Genomic DNA, 23,547 nt, shown 5'->3' on the forward strand with positions numbered 1-23,547 from the left:
TAATATATTTTCGATCTTAAAAAGAACAATCTTGAAATAAGAGACAGTTCTGTTTTTAAATTTCTCTAAATAGAATAAAATAAATCATAATTTCTTTGATTGCTATAAATCAGTAATTAACTTTTTCTTTGTTTTAGTGCCATAAAAATGTCTTTTCCTCAAAATCAAACTGCAAATTGAGCTATTTATCATGTTGTTGTGAAGAACTCTTTCAGCTTATCGCTAATTTAGTTGTTCTACAGTTCGTTCATCTATCAGCATTTAACTTTTTTTTTGATTCGTTGATTCGTTCGTTCGATGTTGTCGCCTTCTTGTCTTGCAGCTTTCTTCGGGGCAAATAGACAACACCTTGTAACACTTTAATTACCACTAATTTTTCTGCTGACAGAATCGCAGCCACAGGCGGCAGAGAGAAGGAAAGGAAGGTAAAAAACCACCTTGATCTATGTCTGTGTGATCTTGGTCAATTAGTTGCGAGTCTCTTAGCACCTTCTAACTATATTCTGTTGTGTTTTGTTTTGTTTTCATTTTCGGGGCATTGGCAGGTTCAACGGCATCCGTTGAAACTTGGGCAGAGCTGTTTCCATTATTCAACTCGAACTCGAGGTGCTTTCAACTCGCCGACAACTTCCGACCGCCCTAATGAATAAAAGGTACAAATCGAAACTGTTTATACCCGCTACCCATAGGGTAGAAGGGTATTATAACTTTGTGCCGGCAGGAAATGTGTGTAACAGGTAGAAGGAGGCATCTCCGACCCTATAAAGTATATATATTCTTGATCAGCATCAACAGCCGAGACGATCTAGCCATGTCCGTCTGTCTGTCTGTCCGTCTGTCCGTATGAACACCTAGATCTCAGAGACGATAAGAGATAGAGCTATAATTTTTTTTTTCGACAGCATTTGTTATATTTGCACGCAGATCAAGTTTGTTTCAAATTTTTGCCACGCCTACTTCCGCCCCCGCAAATCAAAAAAATCGAATAACAAGCGTAATTTTAAAGCTAGAGTTGTAAATTTTAGTATAAAAATAGGTAGCGGGTGTCTCACAGTCGAGCACACTCGACTATAACTTTCTTACATGTTTTTTTCGCTTCTAACCAACCGCGAATCATTGATTGTGTTCTATGAGCAGCCTTCTCTTACCCTTTGGGGGTCTGTCTGGGTCGTCTGGGTGCCACAAAAGACATAAAGTATAAAGTGTGGGTGCTTTGGCCGTGTCTAAAGTGCAGTGTGAACGTTAAACGTCAAACGACGTCGACGGCGCCGTCAAGTCGCCGCGCCCGCTGGCGCCTTGATTAGGCGCACAGCATTTGTTAGTTGAACGCTGTGTTGGAGTGTAACTAACTCAGGGTCCAAGTAACATTATTTTTGGCGCTCGAATCTGTCAACACACAAACTCGCCATTACGTTTTTCACCAGGCGCACAGCGAAATTAGAAATGTGCTGCAGCAGTGAAAGTTGCCACAGATTTGGGGTGGCACGTCGCTCCCTCTCTTTCCCTCTTTTCCCCCCTTATTTTCCCTGAAGGTCATGCCGCATGCGCACTACGCGACGCCCTCTAAAAATTGTTGTCGTAGGTTCTTCGCCCATCTCTTTCCCTTTCTCTCTCTTACTATCTCTCTCTTTCTCTCGCGTCAGCTGTTGATTGCTTTCGTTGAGTTTCCGCTTGGGGAATGGCCGCTCTTCCGTCCCTCGTTTGTGTCGTGGACCAAAAGAAAAGCAGAAAAACTATAAAGGAAAAAAATGGAAAAAATTAAGCATTCTAACAAATTGTGGCCATTAGACAGAGTTTCACCCAAAAAAATAAAAATAAAAATAGATAGAGGTGAGCTTTACAATGACTGAAAGAAAGCAGGTTATTGAGCTTCTTTGCTTCAGCCACAAAAAAAAAATCCCTTACTCATTATTTTGGCCAGAAAAATTACAGGCAAGCAAGCAAGATTTGTGTACTTTGTTGTAAATATTATAGACAGGGGGAAAATCTATCTATTGGGTCGCTCGTGATGATATTTCATTTTCCATCTCTTTGACTTTCTTGTTTTCACCCAAACCAATAAAAAACAACACACTGTACAAATATATAGTTAAAAAAACAGACAACTGTTGCATTGAGCTGAGCTGGACGCTCAACTGGTTTAATGTTTAAATAATTACACTTAAAATTACAACAAACAAAACGTAAACTAGAAAACATCAACAATATTATAACGAAACTATGACCCGCACTTTGCGGCAAATTGGAGTTGTTGCTTTATTTTTGTTGGTTGCTTTTTTTTTGATAAATTTTAACTGTAGAAAATTGGGGCCCTTAAATTGGGCTAACAAATGGGCCACATCATTTGTTAAGTTTATTGGCTTGCTGTGGATTTGCTTGGACTGCTGCCAAAAGTGAGCATATGTGGGTTGAATATGGAAAGGAAACTTGCTTGAGCTTGGATTTCAAGGATAAGTTTAAATATGGAAATATTGGCAATTAAATTAAAGTAGTATTCATTTATTTATATTTATGAAATGCTCATAAAATGTTCAGAAAATGTGATTTACATTGAATGGCAAAGGATTTTTAGAAAAGTATGAAATAATACAGAATTTTTTTAATATATTATTCATAAAAATTAAAAAGATTTCCCAGAAAATACTTATTAGCTTTTGAATGACTTAAAAATGTTGTGAAAAATATGAGTTTCAAGAGTTTTGTATGAAAGTATGAAATATTGCAGAAGCTCGTAATATTTTTCTCATAAAAAGAAAAAGCCTTCAAGTTAAATCATATCAGGGAAAATATAAAAAGGAAGTCAAGGATAAGTTTGCCTTGTAAATAAGATTTAAATGTGCAAATATGGCAAAGGAAATTGAAGTAACGATTATTAAATTATATTTATTAAATGAAAATTCGATTTTTTGAGTGAGAAAAGCTTGTTGTGTATGTTTTATATATTTTAGTATATCGTACAATTTTAAACATAAAAAGACTTCAAATTAAATTCCTTATTAGCTGTTGTTTCTCATAAAAAATATATATACATTTCATTATTTGAACTATACATTATTCGTATAATTATTCAATGATATATTGATATATTTCATTTTGTTTATAAATTTAAATTATATCTTATTTTGATAATACGTTACTATACTTAACGTTACATTAGTTCAATATGCACATCAACATATTGTTGGCAATTCTATATTCAACTGTAATCTTATTATTACTCTGGATAGATCAGTTTTCTCATTCGACCGATATCTTTAGCCATTGTCCAAGCTGAATCATTTCCCAACATGTGCAGCTCGCATTCAATCTTTGTGTTTCGCAATTGTTTGTTGGTTGTCCGAGTTGTTCCGGGAATTTTTGGTAAAGCGACAAAATACGAGGCCCAGATGAGATTAGGTAGCTCTTTTGATCAGCTGTTGTTGTCTCTGTCTCAGGTCGCACAGTTGTCGCCACAGTGAAACCCACACAAGATGCATTTTATTGTGCGACTTGTTGTAATAATTTATGTTTCGTACTCGGCAGCGTTTATTTTTTTTTTCGTTGGTTGCCTCAAGCATTTTTTTGTGATGTTGCTGTTTGTTGCTCTAGTTTGAAAGAGACTCCAAAATTAATATAATAATTTGTGTTTTTGTGTATAATGACTACAAAATGACATAAGCGCAACGCATGACGACGACGACCACTGAACCTGAACCAAATTTGACGCTCCATATGCTCCAAATACACGCATTCATATGCATATGCATAACTCTATGCTTGTGTGTGTGTGTGTGCTTGTGTATTTATAATGAAAAACATCTAAAGCAATAACAACAACAACAACAGCAGCAGCAGCTGCTGCCACAGGTCTCTTTTTTTCGTCGTTGTTGTCATTTTTTATATTTCTAAAAAATTTATTTGTGGCGTCGCCAAACTTGTCCACCTGTGCAGTCTGTGACAAGCCCCCCGACCCACTTACACGCGAGATAGGCAACTACATGTGGAAACTCTTTTTAACTATGTATATACCCTGTATGTAGGGAAATGGAGTTGCTTGTTTAAGAGTTATGTAATGGAAAGAGAACACTTTTTGGGTAGCAATTATAATTGAATGTAATAGAATATATAATATGGAATGTAATATAATGTATATCGATATACCAAGTATAGTATTCGGTATATTTTAGTATTTTTTCACACTCGATTGTAGCTTACTTACTTGTTTTTTGTATTATTAATAGGAGATTTGCAATGCAAAGAGACCTCTTTTTAATCAGTAATTATATTTGAATGTAATTGTATATCTATATAACAACTATTACATTTGGTATATATTTTAGTATTTTTTACTTATTTACTATATACCCTGAATGCTGAAAGATTGTATTGCTTGATAAGGATATCTGCAATGCACAAGGCCCTTTTTTTTGGGCAGTAATTATGATTGAATGTAATAATCGATATACCAAATATTACACTCAGTATATTTTAGTATTTTTTCACACTCGACTATATATAGCAGAAAGTCTGTGTTTCTTGATTACGAAATCTACAATGCAGTAATTATAATGGAACAATGGAATATAATATTATGTATATCGATATGCCAAACATAGCATTCGGTATATTTTATAATTTATTCTCTCAACTGTAGCTTTCTTGTTTTCTGCAATGTAAAGTCGCCTTTATTGGTCAGTAATTATAATTGAATGTAATAAATCGATAAACCAAATATAACATTTGGTATATTTCAGTATATTTTTACACTCTGTACTGTGCTGTAGCTTTCTTAGTTAAAAGTAAATATACCTATTTATCTGCTTACTTCAGTCATATTACAGGGTATTTGCAAGTCCTACAAAACAAATAGGTAATCTTAGCGGAAAATTGGTATTGCAGTTTTGTTGGTTATATGATTTTTTGAAAGTGCGTCTCTCGCACATAAATCATATGATAATCCCGATATTGTTGTCTTCGACTCTGGCGTATTTCTAGCGCCATTGTTCGATGACACTTGCTGCATGAGAGTGCGTGTGTGTGTTTTATGGAGTATGGTGTATGGAGTGTGGAGTGTGTGTGGGGTCCGCTCTCAAGTGGCAAACTACATGACCCTGAAAACAAACAACTCTACGCTTGCCGCACGCTCTTCAGAGATGTCCAAGGTTGTTGAATTTTCAGCATTATAAATTTATTATAAATACATTTTGATGCAATTCAAACGCAATCACACAAAAAAATGGCAAAAGGCCAACGTGAGAATTACGACTTCCAGTCGATGGTTTTGCCGGGGTCTCGTATCTTATCGTTCCAGAAGTCGTCTATTTTATAGGCGAATGTATTGGCTTTATGGGAATACTTTGACGATTAACTGTGTCGAGTATAATGAAACCATTTACGAGCTGCGTCGCCCCAAAAAACACTTGAGAATCGATGGTTTATATATAAACGATGCGTATTATGGATTGCTACGTCCATGGGGTTATCTATTGGGGTTCTTCAGTGATTTTGGGTTATTTTAAGAAAGCTTTTACATGGGACTGCATAATTAATCATAACTTGACTGTTGTATGATAAAATTTGTCTATAGCTTTCGTGCGTATACTTAATATGAAAGTACTATTTATATTTTGTTAATTTTCTGATAACATAAGCGATATTATTTGTTGAATTTTTTAAGTAGTTTATCATCATAAAAGCGGATTTCGAAAAGTATATTTTCCGACACATTTTTATGATGTGAAATCTTATTAGCTTGCTGTGACATCTACTCTGAGATATTATTTGTAACATTAAGTCGAATTCCCAACATTTTCCCAGCCATCAAAGTAATCCCAATACAATAAGTATTGTGTGCACAGATTTGTCTATATTATTAGCATAATAATAAGACATGTGTGTCATGCGTTTAGCATTATTTTCATGTTTCCCAACAAATCCCACACACACAAAACGCTTGGCACATATTATACAGTAAATGGCAATTGCCCGCCCCTCCGTCTCCTCCTCTGCCTCCTCCTCCGTCTCTTTCTCCACCTGACTGTCAATCAAAAAAGCCACAAGATCGTTTCCATTCTTCAGTTTTGGAATTGAGTTGCATAATCAATGGATATTTTTACTCTATGTGACAAATAATGAATAATAAAAGGGCGTCTCCTTCATTTCTTTTGGCTCGAAATGTCACTTTTGCTTTCGTCTTTTGTTGACGACGAGAAATGGAAATGAATAAAATGTTGTTTATGCGCCGACGAATTCCCAAATTAAATCGGACAAAATAGACAAATAGACAAAGGCAAATTTGTAGATGCATAAAATATGCCAACTATGTAAATTTTGCCAAAGAAATTAAAATAATTTAAACAGCAGCAGCTGCGCATGCGCACAGCAGCAACCACAGCAGCCGCCACAGCAACAGCAATAACAACAACAACCTGTTGTTGCGGGTTGTTTTGGGTTGTTCAGCTAGTTGTTGTATTTTTCACTTGAGACGAACGCGCGCCGCCGCCGTCTTTGAAAAATGTGAAAGATGAAAGCGTAAATGCTGATTAAAGATTGTTTCTGTATATAAATATGTATACCAACACACACACACACACAGACATCGTTTTATATTGTGCATATAAAATTTATATTGTAATTTCAGCATGCAAAGTGAAAGAGGCAGAGCTTCCACTTGAGCTTCAACTTGAGCTTGAGAGATCTCAGTTCAGTTCAGTGAGTCGCTCGTTCAGTTGGTCGTTTAGTCAGTAAGTCAGCCACCTTTTGATAACAGATACTCACTCATAAACACAGCACCCACCACCGCACCACCGCCAATATCATCGTCATCGTCATCGTCGTCTAATTTCACAGTCATCAAGTCAACGGTGCGTTGATGTCGTCAGGCATCTGTCCATCAGTTAGTAGTCAGGCTCTCAGCTCTCTGCGAAGAAAGCGAGAGTTTCAGTTACCAATGTGTGAGTTAACTGATTTCCACTGACACTGCCACGCCCCTCTTGAGCGCCCCATGTAATTGTCAAAAACACAACAAGAAAGTTGTGCAAATGTGTTTGCAACAAATGCCACCCAAATACCCTAAACACACGCAGTTAAATAACTCGCATTAACTAATCCCAAACTGCATAACAGCTACAGCAATGTTCACAGATCTTATCTGCAATAGAAAAAGTTAAAGATTTAGTTGATAATGAGTGGATTGAATATACCAAACTTCCTTAAACTGAATAAAGGTAAAGAATACTCAATAGGGTACTTTTGTATGGGAAAAAACGCCTACATACTAAAGATCTTAGTTTCTTGGTTTGATATACCATATAATTTTGATTTCTGTGGTATATTTTGATACTGCAGTGTAGTACTGCAACACTATATTAATATACAAAAATTTAAACTTTGGTATATTTTCAGTATTTTTGTGGTATATTTATTTAGTATATTTCAAAATGAATACCGAACTTTTTGGCTTATGTCGAAAATGTACTAAATAATTCTGTATCAATATACAAAAAATATATTATACCCTTAATATATTTTTAGTATTTTTGCGGTATATTATTTCGGTATATTTTAAAATTAGTGTTATATATTTTGTTTTATACAGTACTATATCAATATACCAGAAATATGGCACGCAGTATAAGTTTAGTATTTTTGCGGTATATTATTAAGGTATATTTTAAAATGAATACCATATCTTTTGTTTTTATACAGTACTATATCAATATACCAGAAATATAACGCGTAGTATATTTTTAGTATGTTTGCGGTATTTTATTTTGATATATTTGGAAATAAATACCGCACTTTTTTCCTCGTATTCAAAATGGGTAGCAACTGTAGCTTTCTTTTTTGTTAAATCTTGCTCTAATCTTAATAGATTTTGTTACTGAAGTTCTCTTGAAAATATCTTCAAAATTTCGTAAGAAATATAAATGTGTAGTATCAATACAGTAAAATGTTTCAATACACTTTTCCTGGCCTTGGAGTATGCTTTACATTTCCAATCAATTACAGATCTTTAGTTTCTCCTTCAGCTGTGGCAATATTAATTCTATTAAATTTACACAACAGTTGCGAGTTGTTTGTTCGAAATTAGTTTAATGATCGCTTCAAATACCGCGCATAATTAGTTTGATTGTTAAACTATCTATCATTTCCTCATGATGATGATTATCCAACGCAAATGCACGAATCATTAAAAATAATTAATTAATTTATAATTGAAAGTAAACGCCGCCATAAGTCCGGCAATAATCGTAAGTAAAGCAGCAAAGCCAAAAGGTCACTCCCCAAAAAAAAAAAGGTTTGTTGTAATGCAAATTACACTCGACGTTAATTAGGTGTCATCAATTGCAAAAGCTGCACGCTGTTATCGACTTGGGATTGGTGTAAGTTATCGGAGTCTTGGCTTTTTTGGTGAAACAGAAAACGACAAAAAAAGAATTGAAAATTATGATTATTATCTCTTTTTAATGCGTCGACTGCGATTTGGCGTTTTGACGCCTCTTTCTTTATCTTTGCCTTTGTCTTTCTTCTTTTCTCCTGCTCTTTTGTGTTTTGTTTTTTTTTGCTTTTTTTTGGCAACAACTTTGCATAGATATGGGCATTATTTATCAGCGTGGGTAAGAAAAAAAGGTTTAGTCATTAAATAAAATAAAATAAAGTAAACTTTTTGCTGGCTCTTTCTAGCAGCAATAAATAAATATAAATTGTGAAAAAAAGTATAAAGTTGACTTGCACATGACTTTCCTGACATTAGAAAGTAAATTGCCATGAGGCCACTTGGTCAACAGGCAGCAGCAACAACTACAACAACAAAGCACTATGAAGCAAAGTGCATAAAACTTTATTACGAAAATGAGCAAAAAGCATCGGATAAGCATGAAAATGTTTATACTTTTCTATTGAACTTTAACGTGGCGAACAATTGAAAGTAATATTGTATTTTTTGTTGTGTCTAGATTAACTTATTATTAAGTATAATAATTATTAATTGGATTTGGCGGGTTGGCCTAAAGGAAAGTGTTGACTTTCTGTGTTGTTGCGCCTTTTACAATTCTCTTGGTAATTGTAAAATGTGGAGGCGTTAACCACGTCTCGCTTTTCAACACACTTCCATCAGAGTTTGAAAAGGTTTCGCAGAGTGTCGCTGTCCCGCAGACCTCAATGGCTATCTAATCTCTTTCAATTCATTAATGTGTGCCGATATTGTGCTGTTTCGCCAAGTGTTCAAAGGCCAAAACGTTGCTAAGTAGTTAAGCCTGGGAAAATATGACAAGCTGAACTAAAAGATACCCTGTAAAGTGAAGATTACTTTATATTTTTAAAAAGTAATTGCTAGAAAACTTAGTTGATAGTTCAAATGTATTTGCTGCTTTATGAATTGAATACTAATTCATTAATATAGAATTCTTGATCAAATATTTTTATACTTTCAAATGTATTGCCGTAGGAATACATTTATATTCATTAGTATACAATTCTCCTTCAAATATTTTAGCTTATTTCAATACAACTATTTACTGCTTATACCTTTCTAAACATAATGTGTATTACATCGATTTTATGGAACAATTACATGCTTAACTCACAGACTGTGGCATTAAGGGATATCTTAATTGCTTTGCACTTCCATCAAGACAACTTCTGGCCAACTGTTTTAGGGTACGTGGGCCACACACTTGATCACCAATTAGAAATTAAAAAATTGACGCATTTATGAGTCATCATTGATAAGAATTCGATGATAATCGAATGGCGGTAAACAAGTAGAAAGCGCAAAGTAAAACTCACAAAATGTTGCAGCAAATTTAAGTTTGAGGAAGTTGCAAATTTTATAGATCGTATCACAAATCTTAATGCTCTCAACTTCCGTTAAGAAGTACTCTCGGTAGATGCTTTCTTTAATCTTTTCAAATGCTTCAATTATGTTTATCGAAACCAGATGCTTATGCTTAACTCATCCATCATGAAATGCAAAACATTTGGCAAATAATTTCGTCAGCTTGTTATAATTTTGCACACACATATGTGACTGAGCTTGACTAATCCACACTCTGAACTTTTCAAATCTAACGCTCGAATTCCTCTCTCAACGATTCCCAGGGATCGAGCGTAACGGCCGAAGACTCATAAATCAGGCATTAATAAATTTCAATGTACGCAAAATTTCGACAGCTTGTGATGCGCGCCAAATGGAAATTCTTTGGCTAAATGTCAATTAATTATTAAGTGGAACCAACAGCCAACATTTATTTATTATTTAATTATAAAGTCATGTCATGTTCCATGCCACACAACATTCCCCATTCAAAGCATCCGCAGAATATATTTTTGTTTTTCGGTTCGGTTTTTTTTTTTAGTTGTATTATGATGATGCCCCAAAAGACGAGGAGTCAGCTTAAAACTCTTTTTTTTTTGACCCTGCCTACCTTTTTTTCTGTTGCCTCATTTCCTGCGAAAGTGACGGACAACAGCATTATGATATCATGCTGTGTGTGTATTCGTGCTCATCTTCATACTTTTTCTTGGGTTTTTTATGAGCCAATCTTCCCCGCCTCTAACAAGTGTTCTGCTGTTTGCCCTTGCGGCTTTTTGGCCTAAAGAAAACGCTTGTAAGTTCAGAGTTTAATGTGCAACCACACAAGTGGCAGGGCATAGGGATCATGCTCTGGGGCCCGTTAAATTAACAGATCCCAACTTGATTGTACTTTTCCGGAACAAGTTAAGATGTTGGTAACAAGCTGTGGAGAACTTCCTTTGAAGATAAAAAGATATATAGGAAGTATTACAAATGTTAGATGTTATAGAAATATAATGATAATGGCGAGTTTGCCTTGTTCTTAAAATTTTTGGAATACGTGGATGAAATTGTGATGAGATATTCTACATTCAAAGTGCAATCTCTATTAATAAGATATTTAGGAAATTAATCTCGTTAGTAATGGTAAAAATTTCGAAATTCCATAAAGAATGCGTTAAATTTCAGAAAATATTTTATAGTTTTATATTTCATAAAGAAATTTCTTTCAATTGAAATAAACAGATCTTAACATGATTGTACTTTTCGAAAAATTCTTTGAAAGATATAATATTGTGGAGCCAGTTAGAAGATATTGAAATATAATCATAAAAACTTTATTTTAGGTTGATCCACATTTAGTATGAATTTTAGAACATACCAAAAAAAGAACGGTCAGGAATCATAATTTTAGTATACAAAGCTACAAAGAATACATTAACATACATGTTTTAATGTAGTGAAGAGACTTTGTCAAGATATTAATACAATATTTGGGGAAATTTTATATGTTTTAATATAGTGATGAGATTTTGTCGTGATATTAATAAGATATTTGAAGAAATTCTTAGATTTGCTTTATATATTTTTCAAGTATAAAATTTAAGAACAACAAATATTTATTTTACTTCTTCTTTACTTGCAATTCATATAATGAATTTCTTTCTATAAATAACCTGCCAACACATAACGTTTGCTTCACTTTTATAGGGTTTGCACCCTTAACTTTTGAATACCATATATGTAGATACTTCTGTTATCTCAACGATCCTACTATTTATGCCACCGATCTGCAATAAACAAATGAACATGAATAAGTCACCAGTTTCGTTTGGGAAGTTGTTATGTCGTTTGAGGTATTTATTGCAAGTTGTTTTTTTTGGGCGTAGCAATTACACAAACAATTCACAAATGTCAGTCACGCTTAATAAACTTTAAACGAAAATTGGCGAGCCATAGAGTTCGTCCGGTCTGTGGGTCTGCGGTCAGTCTGAGGTTTGTGTCTCGCTCTGTAATCAAAAGCCGGCCGGTCAACAGCCAAAACCAAAGCCAAAGCCAACCCAACCAAGCCAAACCAAAAGCAAACCGAACCAAAAACCAAACCAAGCCAACCCAATCATCCAACCGGAGCACCTTGGACAATCAGTTGCTGAGTCAACTAAATGTGTGTGCAGGTTTTTTTTCGGTTTGGTTTTTTTTTGTTGGTGTTGTCGCTTTTTGTTATAAAATAAAATTGCATTTAATTGTTAAGCAAAATGCCAAGCGCGTTATGGATAGAGTTATAGCGATTATATATCTGCATTCGTATTCGAATATATTACATGTGCTACAATTGAACCTGGCTCATTGACAATAAATACTCTGTATGAAATGGTTGTGAAGGGTGGCTTAGAATTTGGGAAAGAGATTGAGGAGTAAAATTTGTTGAAGAGTGGAAAAGTGCTTTTACTTAGATTGTAATCTAAGTTGATTAAGATGTTGGTAAAGAACTATGGAGAACTATCTTTGAAGATGTAATAATGTGTTGACCAATTATCATAATTTGATAAACTTTTTCATTACATGATCCTCATTAAGTTTGAGTCTTAAAATATGCCAGTTAATGTGGTATTTATTTTAAAATGGTAAAGAAACTTCATCTAGATATTTAAGCAATTTTTAAAGAAATTCTCCGATTATAATATCACTGTCTTTTACAGCAAAGTCAAAAAGCTGTGGTTGGTTGCATTTATTGCACATTTGCTAAAGTGTTCTTTAATATTTTGTAAAACAAAATTTATAGATAAGTTGAGTTAGGTCATATCCAAGAACATTGCTTGTGATCATTGCATAGTTATTCAATTCCTAAAAATACATTGAATTTCATTTTATTACATCATTGTTTTCTATATCGAAATTTATAGATATCTATAAGTTTGATAATCTTAGGAGCTTTACTTATAATGACTGCATATTTATTATATAATAATTTCATAGATTTATATGTTTTTTCTTAGTGTTTTCTATTTTAAAATTAATAATAGAATATACCTTCTACCTATGATAGAATATTATATTTCATTTTCAATGTTCTGAAACTTTGACACGATTACTACTTTATAGTATGTTATTTGTTAAAATCTTCAACCCTCCAGGGTATCTTCGCGTGCATCACGCATTCTCCTGCAGCATTCTGGCTTGTGTTTCCGTGGTGCTGTTGCTGGCCATGTCAGGTGCCCCACCCTGCAAAACAAACCGCAACAGCGCCTCGTCTTGGCCCAGTCATGTCCGTATGTTTGCACAACATGAACCCGTTTCGAGTTTTATGTAGTTATTTTTGTTACAATTTCTGCTTGGCTCTCTGTCTGTGACTGTCTCTGGACTTGGATTCGGATTCGGGTTCGGGTTCGGGGCTTGGCCATCGAAGTGCGGAAGTGCAAAGCGCAGCCAGAAAGCCAGAAAGAAAGGGAGAGCGACGTCGTCGAGGGGCAGAGAGACAGACAGAGAGACAGTTTGCATATTTAAAATGCAAAAAATGCAATTGGAAAAAGTCAACAATTTACAGTTTACAGTTTAATTGCAAGTCGCGCTCGTTACGCGTTTACCGAGTCAATTTATCATTAATGTTATTAATTGATTGACAGATATCCTCCTTATATTGGACAATTTTATGCAATTCCATTAATATATTTTCCTTATTTTCGTTTTCCGTCTCTTTCCACAGCCTTCGACAACCACAATCATCACACATCGTACCTCGTCTCTCATAGAAAGGTGAGTTCAAATTTTCTTATTTTTTATACCATTTTTTTTTTATATATATTTTTTGTGTGTGTTTTTTAATAGCTCGTTAAGAGCTTGAAAAGTTTAACGTGTAGAACCGCAGAGTGAGAAAGAGAGTTAGAGAGAGAGAGAGACAGTTGGGCTATTTTAGAGTGCTTACCGATTTGAGATTAGAATTATGGCTCATAAAGTCGCTGTAAATGCGTTGAAATTTCGATTGTCTGTGGGCATTTGTTGCATTTTGTTGTTGTTGCTCTTTGACTGGTTCCGGTTCGGGCTTTAATTAAGTTTTTATGATTTATGGTAATGTCCAAGTTAGTTCTCTCAAATGCCAACGACATGTGCAGCAATAGATTCTCCAGATTAAAGCGCCACATTTCCCAATTTGCATACAAATCAATCAGAGGTGCGATGACGGTATCAACAGACTTGTTGATGGGCAAAAACATTCGATAGTTGGCTTACTATCGGTATGTATGTATCGAAGATTGTGCTTCGCCTTTTGGCATAGATTTGTTTCTTTTAAAAACACAATAGTATATTTTTTCCCCTCTAATTATAATGCTTGTTTCTATCTACAATCCACATACATATACATTAGCTGGAAAAACGATAGTTTCATTACTATTGGCATATAAATATCGAATACTGTCTGCTTGTTTTGTAGCATAGATTTGTCTTTTCTAATGAAAAAGTTCGCATTAGTTTTTCTATTCTCATAATTTCCATGCCAAATTTTTAACATTTTATTAGCTGGAGCCACGACAGTTTGCTTACTATCGGTATAAAGGTTTTGAGTATTGTGAGTTTGTCTTCTGGCATATATTTGTTTCTCTTCTAAACATAATTTGTTTTCTAACAAAAGAGTTCTCAGTATATTTTCTATTCCATAGTATATTACTACTCCCTCTCATTGTATGCTAATTTCTATGCCACAATCTATTCATTTGATTAGCTGGAACCACGATAGTTTGCTTACTATCGGTATATAGGTATTGAATATTGTGAATTTGTCTTCTGGCATAGATTTGTCTCTCATCTCAATATAGTTTATTTTCTAACAAAAGAGTTCTCAGTATATTTTCTATTCTATAGTATATTATTTTGCTCCCTCTCATTGTATGGTGATTTCTATGCCACAATCCATCCATTTGATTAGCTTTCTACACGGTAATTGAACTTTTTCTGCTTGCTACTCAGAAATTAGAAACCCTTTCAGAAATTATGATGTATTTTCTGTATGAATTTTATAGGCATGTCTAATGTGTTTACCCAGTTCTGATGTGGAACCCGAACCCTCTTCGTAATTCGTATAATTACTAGAATTTTAAGACACTATTTCTTGTTTTCACATGATGCAAGACAATGGAATTGCCTTATGCTAAATAGAGATCGAAAGAGAGAGAGAGAGAGAGAGGGAGAAGAGCGAACTCCATTGAGTAGCAGCTGCATATTTCCCATACGCAGCCACACCCATTACAACAGCAGCAATACTTAATTGAAAACGGCAACTAGCAACCAGCAAGCAACAACAGAGAGAGAAGAAGACTGAGCTAAACTTGGCTAACTAAAAGATACATTAAAATCAAGGCGTAGTGAAACTCGCGCTTCCATGTTACGAACTCTCCATGGGGGCTTTGTTTCGGCTAAATGCAGCGTTGGTGTTGCAGTTGCGAGTAGTTTTAATTACCAAACCAATTCATGGGCTGCCCCCAAAAACGTGGCAGCAGCAACAGCAACAGCGGCAACAACATCTACTAACGATCATCATGTGAATTCTCTGCGCCTGCGCATTTCCTCGCTCGGTTTTGCCTCTTGGCCACTTGGTGGGAACTCGCAACCTAAATGCATTCTTCATTCACACACACACTCGTACACTTTCACACTTAACTCAAAAGGGAGCTTAGGGAGTGAGTATCTCTCGGCTGAAATTACCGTAAAATTGTTGGCTTGCAACAACAACAACACTTTCACACATTATCTTCTTGTTGTCTATTTTGCTTTATGGCCTGCTAAAATTTCAATTTTATACCATTTTCCAAACATTTTTCCACCTTTTCTTGCAAACGCTACCATGCGTTAAAAGGTCCAAGTTCTTTGCCTATAACAATCCATTTATGATGCGCTAAATAATGGGTTCTTAAGCAACCTTAAATCCATTTGAGCTTCGATTTAAGCCTAAGTCTTTTAAGACTTCCTGTAGAGTGATGTATTCGATAGAAAGTTGTCTATTTTGATTTTGTAAATTATACTCTGGCATCAACTATATTCAATATTCTACTCAATAGTCACTTTGCTGATCTCTGTCTGATCTTTGAGCTTATCGAAAAGTCAAGGCAATCGTTAGTATTAATAAACCATTAAAATCTTTAGAAACTGAACGTAGTTATCTCGTTAATGAGAGGTTCTTGAGTAGAACTCTGACTAATTGCTTCGATATTTGTTCAACTCTCGAATCGATTGCTGACTTTTAGTCAGACTTCTTATACAATGCATAATAAAAACCTGACAACTTTGTTGTTGGATCAACGCGTTGACCGCAGACACAACAAGCTAAATTGAAATATATTTTGTGCAATTATCATAAATTTCATATGCTTTTGCATTGGGGTTGTGTTTTTTTTTTTTCCACCCTCTAAAAAATGGGCGTTAAAAATTGCGACTGCAATGCGCAAATTTTCGCTTGGGTTCGTTTCGTTTCGTTTGTTTAACAAACAGCAACAACAATTGAAATTGAGTGGAAAGAGGGCAGCAGGGGAGTGGGGGGAAGACTAACTGGTGCTTAGGAGGGGGCTCAGTTTCAATGATTTTGAGTGCCAGAGCGTGTGCAGTGACATTTTCCGCTAAACATGTTTGACCTTTGCTATTTTTTTTTTGGGCGCCAAAGTATCTGTCAGATACATGACTTAAGTGCTCGCTTAGTTATGCAACCCCAACTATCCGCAATCCACAAAACCAAGGAGACGACAATGTCGACCAAGACGCGGAACTTACTTTGTGTTTGGCACATATCATGTAACTCTTCGCCTGCCATTATGATGCAAAAAAGAAAAGATATTGATGATATTAGCAGTGAAGACGACACCGCACAGTTCATAGATACATTGCATAGATACATATGGCAGATATAGTAGTTGGTTAGTTAATACAACTACTTAATGCTACAAATTACAATCTGGCAGTCTACTAACCGCAAAAGTCTTCATCAACGAAACCGCTTTTAAGTCAGCCAGTTTTCCGGATTGGCTCGTGATCAGAGCTAACTGACTAACTAACTCGTTGACTAACTGACTGACTAACTAACTAACTAACTGGCAGCTGCTAGCTTTGTGAGTTTGATATGTGTGTCTGAAAGCTGAGCGACCAGGAAGACTTCATCGCTGCCTGCCTGCCTGCTGTGGTTAGGCAAAAAGCCATCAGCCAGCAGCTAAGGTCGCCCCAAATGTCGTAGATCTCTCTTGAGGTGGGCGTCGCTTTCAAAACTGCAGAACAGTCAGAGAAGTAACTGCAGCTTGAATTTGAAATTAAACAGCAATTAAATATGCTTTTAAGATGTAGATCAGTCGCTGTGCCAAGTTTTCTCAACCTCGAGTTCGTTGAGGACAGTCTTCTGCTTTGGGTGTCGCAATATCCCCTAAAAATGCGTTGAAACTGTTTTAATTGTATTGTGCTCTCAGCAAGGGCACAACTACAACTTCAGTGAGTAATTTCCTCCCCCTCGGCTTGTTGGATGCGCCTCACCGCACTCGAGTGCATGCGTAAACCTTCAAAAATCGAACCCGAACCTGAGAAAGAAAAGGGCTTGCCCAAAGAGTGTTTCCCAGTCTTTCCCATTGCATTGCCATAAATAGCAATTGTGCGCTATTTGTAGTTCAATTTACAATATAAACCAATAAAGCATTGCATTGACTGACAGACCGGGGAAGAGGGGAACAGAGTTGTGTAATTGGTTTATAGGTTTTCGATCTATCCAGTATTGTGGGTGCGGCAACTCTTGGGATAACTTATGACCCGCAGCACAACTCCGGTGACAACTCGACATTTGAGAAAATAGGATTACACTTTGACAGCTCTTTTAAATTGGGCTAGGCTTATGTGTGTTGGCGAATTGCTAAAGATGCCCAAATTTGGGGCTGGGCAAACAAAACCAAAAACATAGAAAATTAAGTAATTAAATTGTAAAGGGTTACAACCGTAATTGTAGAATGAATCGTATAATGGATTAATTGATTTTGAACCCGGAAATCGCCAAGAGCAGGTATTAGACTTGGCATCTGAACGGTACTCACATAAAATATTCTAGATGCTTTATAGAAGTAAAACAATTAAATGCTGCACTCAATTATTAAGCAATTTTTAAATTATTTAATTCGCTTCAATTAGTGTTGCATGTGCCAACAGTTGTGTGTATAATAGATGCCATTCTATAATAAAAACTAATTACTAAGTCGCTTCTCTCTCTTTTTCTCTGTAGTTAGATCTTATCAGAAGTACTCGCCACATAATCCAAATATTTAGACATTACCTCAGTCCATTTGTTTCTTGTGTTTGTCATGTAAAGTTGTTGTCATATCTTGGGAATAGATAAAATTGTAAGCACACGAGAAGCCATGGCCCAAATTGTTGGTTATCAGTTAACAGACAAGAGCTGAATGTGTAGCACACTGTGTAGGGTATTAGCTTGAAGGTGTTGATGGATGACTGCAAAACTGATGACTACAAGCATTTCAAATGCATTCGAGTGACACATGTTTTGTTACTGGCGACTTGTAAATGAAAGAAGTCGGTAATAAGTATTCTTATTACAAGAGAGGGAGGAAGAGAGGGAGATATAGAGAAAGAAAAAGAGTGTGATAGACAAGCTATAACCCTGTAAAAGCTAACTTTGATATAAAAAGTGCATCAAAAAGCTTTTCGAACTATGAATTTATATTTTTGGAGATATGCATTTATTTGTATATAATATTTTATTTGTTGAATATGTACTTTGAGTATTTTATTAATACTATTACTTATTTCTCTACTATTAGAAAATATTTGTAGAATATATACTTCGACTATTTTTTATACTACAACGTACTTTTCTACCATATTTTAGTATATTTGCTTATATTGCTAATATATAGAAGAAGTAACTTCATAAAAGAGTTTTTCTTTTTTTATAGTTTCTAAAATTTGTGAGCTGTTTAATATTAAAAGGAATTTCCTTATTACATTTTCCTTTCTTTGCCCTTCTATTTCACAAGTTATCATCATTTAAACTTAGTTTTTTGTTGTTGTTAATATTTACTCTACTACTGTAGTACTCTTTTGTGTTTGCCAGCTGCTTAAATAATATTTGAATATTGAATTGCCACTTTGATGCTCAATTAAGTCTTGCAATTATTGACCACACTTCTGTGTGTGTGTTTTTGGAGATCGACTCTGAATTTCAAGGTCTGGCCCACAACAAATATTATTGCACAATTATTTGCTGTAAATATTATTATTGTTATTATGATTGTGCCATGAAATGAAACACTTTGCGCGACTTCGTTCGAGTAATCTTGTCTTGTTTGCTGGGGTGACTCAGTTGAAAGTCTTTTTTTTTATTTCGTGTTGAAGCTGTTGCTGTTGCTTAGGTACTCCCATGTTTCCCCCCTTCTGGCCTCTCTTCCCTCGCATTCTCTGGCATTGTTCTGGCGAAAAAGTCATAGCGCTTTTTTTGGAGCGTGAACAGCTGGCAGACCTGTTCGTACCTGTTCCATTTAGAGGCCCGCCCGTACTTTTATGGGTTCGGTACCTTATGCTGCCACAACAAACGGCACCAACAAATGTTGCAAGTGGCAACAGCAACTGCTGCTGCTGCTGCCTTAAAAAACAATGCCTCCCCACTTGGCCAGCAACAAATCGACTTGGTTGAGTGCTTCGCCGTTTGTTTTATGCTCCGCCTGAGTTTGACTCTAGCTTCGTCTACAGCTTCAGCTTCAGCTCCAACTGTTGCTCCAACTCTCGTTGTCTTTCTATATCCAGCTCTATCTCTGTTCTTCTGGCTGTGACCACGCTCTGTGCTCTGTGTGTTATTGCTACGCATTTATAATAAGCGGAACCTGGGCACAGTGGGCGATTTCCTGTCAGTCGCAATTGTTGGGAAAGCAAGCAAGCCACTAAACATCTAGCTACCTACTGTCCAACTTGTTGCTGTTAAGCGAATTTCCTGGTAATAAAATGTGATACTAAGGACAGGCAAACATTATGACAGCTTTTAAATAGAGGAGAGATGAAAACTTAGTTCTTTTATTCAGGGTAATGTACTATTCGAGTTGTATTCAGTCGCCAAGTCAAAGATAACCATTTTAACAGGATGCAAATAATTTCCTTCTCAGGGTAGATAACATAATAGTAATGTTTCTATAAGAATTGATAACTGTGGAAAGAAGTTTTCTATTGTAAACTGAAGTTGAGATGAAAGCTGTGAATTCTATTAACTACAAGAATATGCAAATGATCTGTTAAGGACAAAGCTGTAAATTTTATTAACTACAAGAATATGCAAATGATCTGTTAAGGACATTGTTGCTGCAATAAGGATTTTCGATTTTTAAGAGTTATCAAGTTCATAAATTGTCTCTATTTAAATTATACATAAAGAAAGAGATTAAAAAAACTTCGTGTTCTTACGTTGCCTTTTATTTTTACTGTGACACTTAATCAATCGATATTTTGATAGTTTTTTATAGAGTTGGTAAACATAAAATAAAGAAAAAACTTTATTACAGGCGCTAATGAAATTATTCTTCATTTAACATTTGAAACTAAGGGCTTTTATTTGGTATAGAAGAATGATATCAGAATTCTGACATTATTCTTACAAATTAGTCTTGATTTCTTTAATATTTGAAAGTACTTCCTTTTATATTTGTAAAATATATACTTCAAGTATTTTTTTAATACTATAACTTATTTCTCTACCATATTTTAGTATAATATATTCTTATATTGATAAAAGTTATATGAAATAGTTTTGAAATACAGTTTTTTCCTTGACTTTTTTTGTAGTTTCTATACTCAGTGAGTTCTTTTTCTTTCTTTGCCCTTCTATTTCACATGTTTACTTTAGTCTGAAGATCTTTGTTCCTATAACTGTTTAATAATAGTTATCATCATCGTCACATCTAGCTTTGATCACATTGATTGTTCTTCACTTAATATTTGTTAGATAGCTTTGATATTTTAGAATTTATGGCTACTGAAAGTTTGCTCTTTCTTTTCAATTTACCAAGTAAATTGATTGACTTTACATATTCTACATTTTTATCTATGGAATATCAATATGCTTTGCCCCACTGTGCGTCTCTTGTGTGTACTGAAGACGCTGCTGTCGCCTGTTGCTTGTTGCTTGTTGTTGCCGTTTGCCTTTTGCTGTCGGCGGCGCAGGCGCATTGTTCTATGGAATCAATCAATTGGTTTGGCAGGCACAGCACCAGAACTGCCACAAAGAAGAGGAATAGATGGGAGAGAGAAGAGGAGAGGAGAGGCCTGAGGTATCCATCGATGACGATGACGATGACAACGCGCACGACGTCAACATAAAAGTGTCGATCAACTAAACGCTGTCGGCGTTGTCTGTGTGCAAGTGGGGGAAGGTGGGGAGAGATGGGAAAAGAGGGAGAGAAATAAAAGCCTAGGCCTAGACTTAGGCATGGCCAGCCAAGAGGCAACTTCATGGCTCGCTGAAGCAACTCTGCCTCTCTCTCTTTTACTCTTTTGCTCTTGGTGCCGATTCTTGCAGCAATTGTATTTATGGCTGACTGTAATTGCATGCGTCGTGACTTCAAGCTCAATCCCCAGCCCATCCTCATTCTCATTCTCCATCTCCATCCCAAAACTGAATCCCCTTTCCAATTTCCACTGGGCAACGTGTGCGGCAAAAGCGCGATCTATTCTCTTCGTATTTCCATATTTCTTTTTTGGGGGGCGCCTAAACAAATACTGCGCATTTTAATTGAATGCATGTCAATATTTGACAGTTGCCCCTGGGCAGACAGTCTTCTCAGTGTTTGCCGCTTGACCGTTAGGTGAAACCCAAATCGAAAATCTCCCAACTCTGTAATCACAATGGGTAAGGTTCAAGTGTGCAAACACTTGAAATTAGAATAAAATGCATTGATTCCAGCTCTTCCCCTTTCTTGGTTGTCTTTCTCCAACCATTTCCATAGCTGTGGGAACCAATTGCGCTCACAATGAAGCCATAATTCTTATAACCATTGCCTTGCCATCCCATTGCCATGCCACATGCGAGTCGACGTGATAAAGGACTCATTAAAGCATCACTTGAATGGGCTGGTCTAGCAGCCTCGCAACTCGCAACTCGTAGCTCCAACTTCAGCTTCAGCTTCAGCTTCGACAAAACCCGGCTTCAATGTGCATACAAACACACTCTCGCAGTTGTTGTTCACTTGTTCAATTGCTTTGCCACTTTAAGGCCTCACAACACTCACAGCCAGAGCGAACCAGTCTTTAAGATACACTCGCCACAGCAAAGCATCTATTAACTTGGCCAAGATCTTTGCAAAGTCAAGATAGATGAACTTGAGCGTGTATTGCTTTTGTATATGAAATATAGTTGAAAATCAGACGAAGCTTAAGTTTAGTTTACATTTGCTAAAGTTTAGTTTATTATCGATTAAGTTTAGAAGTAATTTTGCAATTGATCAAGAGACAAGTTGATCGTAAGGAGTGAATGAATTCCTCTATACTAAAATGTAGTTTCTAAAGATACATTTTTGGTAAAATTGTTTTGGAGACAAATTGATCATTAGGAGAATCTTCTCTTAGTATATCCATAAAGCGTTAATAAAATGTAAGTCAAATTCTTTAGTTTATCCGGAGACAAATTGATTACTAATTAATCGTTAAAACATTGTCTGAAGTAAACAGAGTCTTCTCTTATTTTATCTTTAAAATGTAGAACAAATACTTTATTTGATTCAGAGGCAAATTGATCATCATCGCATTGTCAGAAATGCCAGAAATAGAGTCGTATCACATTCTTCAATTGATTCAAAAACAAATTGATCACTAGCTGATCATTATCACATTGTCATAAATGAAGTTTATCCTTACTTAAATAAAATGTATCTTTATATTTATCTTTAATTGATCATCACATGGTCAAAAATTAATAGTCTTCTCATACTTTATCATTATCATATTTCTTAGCAAAATAAATATATATTTCTGAACGTTGAAAAACACTTTTTAATTTTGTATATAGTTATAAACTTTTAGCTACTTTACTCAAAATTATTTTCCACAAATCTTTCCGAATTCTTTTGATTATCCTCATTATATAAAATACAAATTCAGTGTTCTAGAAATAACTTTAAAAATCTTTTTAGCAACTTCACTTCAATTCTTATTAATATGTTGCCCTCTAATTAATCTTAGTTAGAGTATTAGAGTATTAACTTCTAGCTGTATCGATTCTAGTTTCGGTTTTAAAGGCTGCCTCGTTCGAGTTGCATATATTCAGCTAAATAGAAAGAGGAGGTAAAACGAGTTGCCAGTTGCCAGTTGCTGTTGACTGTCGACTGTCGAGCAACAGTTACTTTTCGCTCTATACGCGATGTGCTGCTATACATAAGTATATACCATAATATTTTCTTTTTTTTTGTTCGTTTTTGGGGAGTGAGGCAACAGCTGCAGCAGCGATGGGAACCTGGAAGAACCTGGAAGAGTCTCTCTTTTGGAGGACTGGTTGTCCAGTCACGAGTTCGAGTCCCCATTCTCTATGCTGGGGTAGTATTCTATTTCTTTGATGTTAGGCTGGCCCAAAACAGACGTCAATTCATAAGAAGCCACAGCCAGCTGGTCTCCTGGTCTCTCAGACACTTGCAATTTGGTGGCATTAAGTTTGACTTGAAGTTTGGGAAGTCGGAGTTGGAAGTTGAAGCTGGGTGCTGCCCATTTTTTGAGTCATGTGCGAGTATTTCAATTTGGATGGCTTGGTGGTAATAGCCGGGCTTGAA

At 35.6% G+C, this 23,547-nt stretch overlaps 1 protein-coding gene across 3 annotated transcripts in view; it reads left to right on the top strand.

The window, feature by feature from the left end:
• Positions 1-23,547, top strand: part of LOC132786119 (protein spire) — a 64,250-nt gene that overhangs the window by 4,382 nt on the left and 36,321 nt on the right. For 2 of the 3 annotated variants that reach the window (XM_060792548.1, XM_060792570.1), the window contains exon 2: positions 13,479-13,528. The exons of the other annotated variant lie outside the window; for it this stretch is intronic. In XM_060792548.1, coding sequence (XP_060648531.1) covers positions 13,479-13,528 — 50 coding nt within the window. The remainder of the gene's footprint in view (positions 1-13,478; positions 13,529-23,547) is intronic. 3 annotated transcript variants of the gene reach the window in all.

This window comes from Drosophila nasuta, chromosome 2L (genome assembly GCF_023558535.2).
Source record: "Drosophila nasuta strain 15112-1781.00 chromosome 2L, ASM2355853v1, whole genome shotgun sequence".
Taxonomy (NCBI): Eukaryota; Metazoa; Arthropoda; class Insecta; order Diptera; family Drosophilidae; genus Drosophila; species Drosophila nasuta.